The sequence below is a fragment of the Limulus polyphemus genome, unplaced genomic scaffold (assembly GCF_000517525.1).
Source record: "Limulus polyphemus unplaced genomic scaffold, Limulus_polyphemus-2.1.2 Scaffold443, whole genome shotgun sequence".
Lineage (NCBI taxonomy): Eukaryota > Metazoa > Arthropoda > Merostomata > Xiphosura > Limulidae > Limulus > Limulus polyphemus.
Window position 1 is genome coordinate 469,841 of NW_013666053.1, and position 9,914 is coordinate 479,754.

A 9,914-nucleotide genomic window follows, 5' to 3' on the forward strand; every position below is an offset into this window, starting at 1 on the left:
ACCGCAGACATACCGCTGTGCCACTAGGGGACTGAAACTATAAGAATGAAATGATCAGCTATGATACGTTTCAGGACAGTATTTCAATTCAACGACGAATATTAAAGAAATAACATAATTAAAATTAAGCCTTTGCAAAATTTGTGGTCTAACTTAATGTGCAGATCATGAATTTATTTCAAGTGAAAACCTAGGTTAACTCGTCGTCACTTTCCTTTTCCCACTGATGAAGCACAGGCTAGCTAGTGTTTAGAGAAATAATGTATGGAAGTGTGTCATTCCGGAACAAATCTTATTTATAGCTTCAGATAACTAGTAAATCTAATTTTTGTGGCAAGTTGGTTCATCAGCCGCTGAAAGCAATCGTTACTAAATTGCTTTGAAAAAAGTAGAGACGTTAAAAGCTCAAGGCAAAAAATAAGAAATAAGAGAAATGAGTGACTTTATATAGGCTGTTGGAAGCAGCTTGAACAATAGGATATTTCATTTCCTTGTTAAATGTGTTACTGTTAACAGATAAAAAGTATCCTGTTGTTTCTGATATACTGTTTATGAACCAAGCCAGGAACTGTGTTTAGTTTGAAATCGAGAGTAAAGTTTAATTGGTAATTTTTTGCGTTATCTACGAAATGGCAAGTACTGATTATATTTAAAACATTGATTAACTACGGTTGAGGTGAAAGTTTCCAGTTACTAAAACATATTGACTGACTGTTAGGTTTTAAAATTATTATACCCTCAATTAATTTATGTTGAAATCATTGTTTTTAAATTTTCAAATATTGATCACTAAATCATGCTCAACATTCTTAAAAAATCTGATCAATTGATCGGTGTCGCTAAAATTCTGCACTGCATGACATTCAAACGATCTGTACAATTTCTATTTTTGAACTACAAATTAACCGCTTTGAATAAGGGTCACATATTACTTACAAAATAAAAAACCTACAATCCTGTGAGGTTAAGGTTGCGACAAAGGAAAAAATGAGTTTCCCATCTCTGTATTTTCAGTTTTCTCTGTTATTTATCTATGGCTAGGTTAACACACACATATTACAGAAACCTTGCTAAAATTAACTTTTACTAAAGCAGAGAATAACATGCGAAATATGAAGTCGAGTGAACCCTGAACTTTGTTCTTGTTTTATAAATTGTAAGATGAAATATATTAAACTCATGTGAAATAACGTAACTCACGAAATAAACTGTTGATTACTGCACACAGCTTTGCCGAAGACAAAGAGTGTTTATTCAGTAGACTTTTGAATGTCATTAAGTGAATAAATTTGACACTCATTATTTTTTGTTCGTTTTTCTGTTAGCATCATTAACTATACACTTATTTAAATATCAGTAATTCTCCAGACACAAAAAAACCTTCATAGAAAAAGAAGACTCTTACTATCTTATCCCCGAACCAACCTCGACTGTTTGAGTCAAAGCATAGGTCTGGTGCCTGCAGTAGTCTGTCTGGTTAAACATGTTCCAGCAAAGATAATATTATTATCTGAAAACTTCGAAAAGATATTGGCATTTTCAAAATGAATGGTCACCGTTTCAACATAACTTATAACTGACCAAGAGGGAGTGCAATAGATCAACAGTACCCTCTGCCAACCTAATAACTGGATTTACTGTGATAATGTTTTTTGTTGTTTTTGTTCTTTAACAGACCCACAACTGAATGTGCGAAGTATGTTCAGCAACATCTGACGAATAGAAATTTGGACCTGAGAAGAGATGCTTTTAGCTAATGTTAATAATGCTAATCGTATCTTGTATCACAATCATGCCTACTCTGTTTGCTCTAGGTGTGCGATCACTATGTCCTTAACATACCCTCAAAGAAAGACGTCTAGTGGAGTGATGTCTGGCGAACACGGAGACCACGAAATTGGCCTACCCCGACCAATTCATCACATTGAGCCTTTCATGCACAGTTGCCATTTCACGAGGTAAAACTACTCACTAGAGTGAAAATAAACACTCAATAAAAGCTTTTGGAGTTGGGCTACAAGATGTTGGAAACAGCATGGTCATATTTCTTTAGTGATTTAATTATTAAGTTTTATAATAGCAAAGATAATTTTGGTCCACCCTCTACATCTTTTTTTTATAGAAACATACAATTCCTTATAAAGACATCCTCGTGATCTCTGATATTACATTTGTTCTCCCAGAATACTTCTACACGCGCTTGAAAAAAAAATATTTTAGTCGACTTGTATATTGTTGTTTTTTCCGACAATACATTATACGGCCTTATTGAGACTGCACTTAAAAATCACTTTGTTTTACTTATCATATTTCTTTGTTATGTTACGTATTTAAGTATTCTACATGTCAATGACTAAACATTAAAAAAAAAAAAAAACTGTTGTTTATGAAGCAATAAACACTTGTCTGGTATAGTTTACCGGGTACAGGTTTTACCCATAAAGCGTTTCGTATCTGATATAGATTTTACCCATAAAGCGTTTCGTATCTGATACAGATTTTACTCATAATGCGTATTTTATCTGATACAGATTTTGCTCATTGGTCATAACATATACCTGGCAAGGATTCTGATTATAAGGCATAACATTTGTGCGTAACGATTTTAGATTTATATTTAGGGTTATAGAATCCTCTACATGAGAAACCAGGTGTTGTTTACTACGTATTAAGTTTCATCACTGTTATTCTACCGTAATAAAAATTATACAGTTTTAACAGATCTGAGTTATTGATCAACTACGAGTCCAGGAAGTAGCGAGATGATGAGTCAATCTGACACTTGCAATATAAAAGTCACTCGTGTGTTCATTCCCAGATGCTTTTGACACTTGCAATATAAAAGTCACCCGTGTGTTCATTCCCAGATGCTTTTGACACTTGCAATATAAAAGTCACTCGTGTGTTCATTCCCAGATGCTTTTGACACTTGCAATATAAAAGTCACTCGTGTGTTCATTCCCAGATGCTTTTGACACGTGCAATATAAAAGTCACTCGTGTGTTCATTCCCAGATGCTTTTGACACTTGCAATATAAAAGTCACTCGTGTGTTCATTCCCAGATGCTTTTGACACTTGCAATATAAAAGTCACTCGTGTGTTCATTCCCAGATGATTTTGACACTTGCAATATAAAAGTCACTCGTGTGTTCATTCCCAGATGCTTTTGACACTTGCAATATAAAAGTCACTCGTGTGTTCATTCCCAGATGCTTTTGACACTTTTATCGTCTTGTGATTAAGCACCATTATTCGATACTTAAATGAATTATTAACCTGTTTCAGTAGACGTTTTGTTGGATACTGATTAGTCTTTTATAAAAAATACTGGATCATATTTTAACTCACGAAACTCACAACTATAAATAGAACTACGTACTCTGATGCATGTTGTGTCACATGTGAAATATAGTAAAATATCATCTTATCACAGAGTTTGATCCTCTGTTATGGGTATTTACTTCCACAGATTATTCTTATAAAATGTTTCACATTACAAATAATATCCATCCTTTGAAGCTTAACTTCTGGTTTTGAATATATGATTGCTTCCTTTTTTGGATTCTGAACGTATATTAACACGGTGATCCGCATTTTGAAAAGAACTCTATAATCACGGCTTTTTTTCTTTTTTTTTGTAAATCCTATCGCGCTTTCTAGCTCAGTGAGAAGGTCTCATTTTGAGAAATGTGTGGTGTATCTAACGAATTTCTGCATGAAGACTTTCGGGAAAGAATTCTGAATAAGGTAATGAACTTTTTTTTCGAAACCAAATAAATGTAGATTCGACATTTTTATCCTTCATTTCCACCAGGCGTAGTGATGTCAAATAATGAAAAATAACTATTCTTATTGTATGACATTTTTATCCTTCATTTCCACCAGGCGTAGTGATGTCAAATAATGAAAAATAACTATTCTTATTGTATGACATTTTTATCCTTCATTTCCACCAGGCGTAGTGATGTCAAATAATGAAAAATAACTATTCTTATTGTACGACATTTTTATCCTTCATTTCCACCAGGCGTAGTGATGTCAAATAATGAAAAATAACTATTCTTATTGTATGACATTTTTATCCTTCATTTCCACCAGGCGTAGTGATGTCTAATAATGAAAAATAACTATTCTTCTTGTACGACATTTTACAATAGTATGTGTGCATGCAACCATTTTATACTGATTTAATCAGTGAGTTCTCGAATTAATGACAGCAGGTTATGCTTTTTTTCATAGACAATTCGTGTGATTAATATTATTACTTATAGAAATATTTACCACATATCGTCTTGTTGTAATACGTCCCAATACAGTTTTCACATTGACGGTATTTGACTCTTACAAAGAATTAATCCTTTAGGTCGTTACAAAATCACAGTTGTTGATTTTAGATGATTGATGCAGAAATTATATTTCCAATTGTTTATTTGTTTGTTTTAGCGTTGTAAGTTCAGAAACTTTTCAATTGACACTTTGAGAGTAATCCAGGTAAAAGAAGTTTGCTTTCTTAGTAATAAGCATATATTACTGAGGTGTTCATTTTGTCAACAATAGAATTTATAAGCCATGACAGCTCAAGATCAGTTTATGATGACTAAACTAATTACATAATGTAGATAACAACAAAACTGGATTAATTATTTCATGGCAGAAAGTGTCATAAGACGTTCCATTGAAACTACATCAGTTTCCAATGGTCCAATGGATTGTGTTCTTAAAAACCTACCCCAGTTTTATTATTGCGAATAATTTCTGCCACATTTCTTGAAAGGAATTTTTTTAAAGTTTTAAATATGTGAGCCACCATTCGCAATATCATTTCAGACACCATAATATAAATATTCTACTTAGTAATTTAAATTTTTTGTTCAGGCGAATAGCATATTCCTTACATAAACATGGTAGTTATTTCCATTCTTTCAATTCCCTTATTGAACTGTATAATAATTAATGAACTTTATATCCTATTATGTGTATTTTGAAATTAAAAACAAGAAGCTGAAATAAGTAGATTTTATAGCTCTATACATCATTTGTGATGTTTCGATTATAAGATGAAACAAGTGTTATGAACCAATTTTTGAATCAATAATGAAGTCTGTTTTTGTTTTGTTTTTTAATACACATATGATAAATAAAGCTCGTAAATATTTTCAACCAGACCTAAAAAACACATCTTAAGATAAATTAGTTTCTAACTGTTTACGGCCAAACAATTTAGAGAAGCACATTTGAAATAAGTATCTTATGCGAAAGCGAATGGCTCTGGAAGACGTCTTCAGAAAATCTCACAAGATGGCTTTTATCAAAAACATACTGAACAATCCCAATACCTTAAATGATTTTCGTTTTGATAATTAACCCATATTTATATTGCACTGTTTCCTATCTAAACTGTTTAATCCGAAATGTTTTGACGCTAATAAATATTATTTTTTTCCCGTACAGTTAAACGACCCTGATAAGATATGAATTACTTCTATAACGAATACATGGACTATAAATTGCATAAGTTACTTAAGGTAACTTTTTATCCTCAACAATTATATATGCTAATGTAGAGATGACGAAATCCCTCAGGATATAACTTTGATCGAAAAAGATATGCCTTTAATGCGGAAATGCTTTGTTATTCTAAAGCAAATGAAATGGAAACAGCAAATCATTAGCATTCACATCAAGAGGATAAAATTAACGACTATCTCATTACCCAAAACAATTATCATTATTTCACAGGAATTTTAATTCCTCCTGTTCTCTCTTTCACTCACATGTTAATTTACATAATTATAATACAGCGTTGTCTGTACCGTCGGATCTTGGCAACAATTTGAAAGATGTTAAGAAGAAACGCATATATTTAGAATTTCTAACAAGATTGTGTATTATGTCTGATATTTAGCTACGAACGACGAAAATCGATCGTGACTACATCTTACTTTCTTGATTAGTTTATCCATTTTCTTTAATAATAAAACGTTGAAAGTTTCACTGAGTACACGAAAATCACGTTCCGCTTCACAGGAGTATTATTCCCATTTCACGTGAAACTGAAACTTATTACTTATATCAACTTTACTCTTAGCACTATGATTGGGATTTTTTTTCTTTCCACAGTTGAGCTTTACATAACCAATACTATCAAATCGTCATTAACAATATATCCTTTTACTCGGCATGAAGAATCCGATGATTGTTGTTATTCTAATTAAATATTAAAGCAAACGTATAGGCATAATCAATCATGATTGTTTGTTTGTTCGTAATTAAGCACAAAGCTACACAAAGGGCTATCTGTGCTCTGCCCACCACGGGTATCGAAACCCGGAGTCTAGCGTTGTAAGTCCGCAGACATACCGCTGTGCCACTGGGGGGCAATCAATTATGAAACATTTTTCAATTCTTTAGAATCAAAACCTGCTTAAAAGATATATCCCTAGACTGTTACACAGACTTGAAGTTTTAACTTAAATCGTCTCGTTTGGTAACGATAATTATTAATCTATTGTTTATTTCAAAAGATTTTTAAAGCACACAAGTTGCACGTGAAGAGTACTTTGGTATTTGATATATTCAACTCCGAATGGTACCTTAAGCGACAGTTGGGCTAAGTGGACAGGTCAAAAAACCTTATTATTTAGGTATAATCCTTCTTAAATTAGAGATGATGACCGTTCATTAACATCCGCCGCCTACGAGTACTCGTAACTGAATAGGGAGATGACTGTCACAGTTGAAAGTGTGGAGCGTGTTCACCGGCATATCTGAGTTTGAACCTTAGACCTACTGACCCAATAACATTAAGCCACGATTGATATGAAGTGTAATAAATTAATTATGAAAAATATGAGTTAAACGTGAAATACCAGAAATAATAAACGTTTTATCATTTGAATTTCATATGATCCAGTTATTAACTACAATATATATATTTTTCCATGGAATATCACCATAAAAAGTGATGATATCTACTATTTTGTTTAAGTTAACGCTTTCTATATACGTATTTTACGACCAATGGATGTATTACATTATGGTTCAATCTGATGTTTTGGTTATAATTGCTATGCAAGTATTCAAATTTATTTAAATTTTAAATATATCCTGATTCAATCGAAAATATAGGTACGATTTTTTTCTATGAAGATAACAATTTTGTATATTTAGCATTCAAATTTTAGTGAAGTTTTTTTATAAATAAACTTCATAAATACTAGTGTATATCCTTTGCTTCTGACCGATGACTTGATAAACCATTTCAGTATGAAACTATTTTACTGTATCTTTAAAGCTATGTTACACATTATTCCAATAAAAGTTTTTTTTGAAATTTACTCGGAAAGAGATATGTTTACCCGGTTTCGGTCCATGAGCAGCTTATCGCAAGACAGTAAATATGGAATTAATTGAAGTGTGATTGGAATGTAAAATATCATCCATGATTTAATTTAACTTAGTACTACTATTCAGACTGGATAATAAAAAAAAACATGATATATGTATACATTTATTTTAACCAAACACACTTTTTCCTACCTCTAACGGTTTATGACGGAATCATTTTATGGTTATTGGTTTGCTAAATTAAATATATATATATATATATGGTTATCTAATTCAATTTATTTTGCAGCAAAGAAATTTTATTTCTTTGAAGTTAAACTACACAATGGGCTATCTATTCTCTGCACACCACGGGTATCGAAACCCGGATTCTAACGTTATAAGTCCGCAGACATATCGATGTGGCATTGGTGCCTGTAGCAAAGAAAAGACTACTCAGGTGTAAGATAATTAAACAAAACCAAATTTAGTAATGATATCTTAGATCTCAGCCACATAATTTAGATTTTGACTTTTATAAATTATATTTGACACTTACAGATAAAATTAATTGCTCTCGAAAACAATTTTTAAAAAATAAAAACCTGCAAGAGACTCAAAGATGTTATTTATGAAATTCTTCGTTTTATAATTAGTCCTTGTGGTAAAGGAGTGCAATATATATATGTGTGTGTCAAATCTTTTGTATTTCGTTGTAGAGAATAAAATAAATCCACCATTATGTGTAATTAATTTCTTTATTTTCTTGACACCAATATATGTATTTATAACAAAGACCTATTACGTCAAGGTTTAATGGTTTAAGTTAGAAGCTGAGTCTCTTAAATACACATAGTTAAGGCCATGTTGTAAGATTCCCATAATTCGAATATCGGGTTTTCTTAGAAAGTAGCCAAAATGTCTTAATAATAGTTGGTGTTTTTTTATTTATCGATATGTGAATTAACCACTGTTTTCGAGGGCGTAATTACACGAAATCAATACTAGAATCAAATCGATATGTGAATTAATCACTGCTTTCGAGGGCGTAATTAAACGAAGTCAATACTAGAATCAAATCAAAATCTGTCGGGCTTAACATCATTGAGGTGAAACAAAAAATGCGACAAATAATGCCTTGTTTTTTCTATCACCATATTTTAAAAAGGCCTGAATCTTCTGAGAATTATGCTTCAAAACAACGTCCCGACACAGAATTAGTGACGTGTAGCAATTTTTATGTAACCCACTCAATTCAATCCCAAATTCCATAATCTATTTTAAAAAACATGTCTTTACTATAACTTTATTGAGATGCGCAATGGAAAATGATCTGACGAAATTTAATATGTTAGTGTTAATTTTAATCCATATTTTTAAGAAACAAATAAATCAATAAAACTTAATTTTCAGAGGCGACTACAAGGTCTGATATACAAATTAATTATTAAACATTTTTAACACCTGATGTATATCCTTATCTTATAAAATTAAAAGGATCGATTAATATCCTAAGGATAAAGTTTAAAGAAAAATAATATTTTGTCGATCATGCAAAAAAATGAACAAAAAGTTAAATAAGAGAAAGTCTAAAACATCAAATTAATAAACCTTACACAAAGTGAGAGTAAAGAGATAAAAGAAAAAGAGGGGTGCTTTAATGTATCAAAATGCAGTAACAAAACAAACGTGTGCAAAGGTAGGAAGTATACCTGAGGACAAGGAAGTAACAGAAGTAGGGGTAGGAAGGACAGGACTACCCACACTATGATGGCCACTGATGGACGGGACTGGGGCTGCAGACATTAAGCCGTTCGTGTGGACATAGAGGCTTGGCTGGCTATCGTGTGTCTTTGGTTTCCGGCAGCATTTTGGCAGCCAGTCAATTTGATGTTGGGTTTTCCAGAATACTTTTCTTGCCTACAAGGTAAATATCAGTTTATTAGTTGAACATTTATAAACATTTTAACATGTTAAACTCTTATTTTTCCTCGCATAATTTGAAATACGCATTCTTATCCTTTGATTGTCTTTTTTGCTTTCTTTTACTGTTCCATACTTGTGTTGCCATGCATTGAATAAATTGATTTATTGTTAGATATTTGTTTTGCTATCTGCTGACTTGCATTGCCGAAAAAAAAACACGTTTAATCTTTACTTTATTTCGTTGTTTGATATTTGATTTATTTACCACTGAATTCGTTTTTAAGTCTACACTAACCATGCTTTGATGTAAAATTATTTTCAACTTTTAAAACTTTTATTTAAAGAGCTAACTAACTGCCTCAGTGCATACTAGCATACAAACAGCCTTGAATTGTTTCCCGTATTTAGCAGAAACAATGAAGATATAAATAGCATTTTACCGAACGTTCAACTTTAATTTAGTATACTTTTTCATTCCAAATACAATTACAGGAAGATAGACTAGACAACGTCAGTTTATTAAATTAATTAAATTAAAAAATTTTAAATCAAAAATTAAAAAATTATAACTTTGTAAATCTTATACATGTCTAAGAAAATTGCTACTAAAATATCTAACGCCCAATAGAATACATTTAGATATGATACACTCTGCCTGTAG

The 9,914-nt window shown here is 31.7% G+C and overlaps 1 protein-coding gene across 1 annotated transcript in view; it reads right to left on the bottom strand.

Moving 5' to 3' along the window:
* Positions 1–8,989: 8,989 nt before the first annotated feature.
* LOC106458316 (latrophilin Cirl-like) overlaps positions 8,990–9,914 on the bottom strand; it is a gene marked incomplete at its 5' end in the record, with an annotated part of 70,696 nt that continues 69,771 nt past the window's right edge. The window contains one exon of the mRNA XM_022384494.1: positions 8,990–9,247. Coding sequence (XP_022240202.1) covers positions 8,993–9,247 — 255 coding nt within the window. The remainder of the gene's footprint in view (positions 9,248–9,914) is intronic.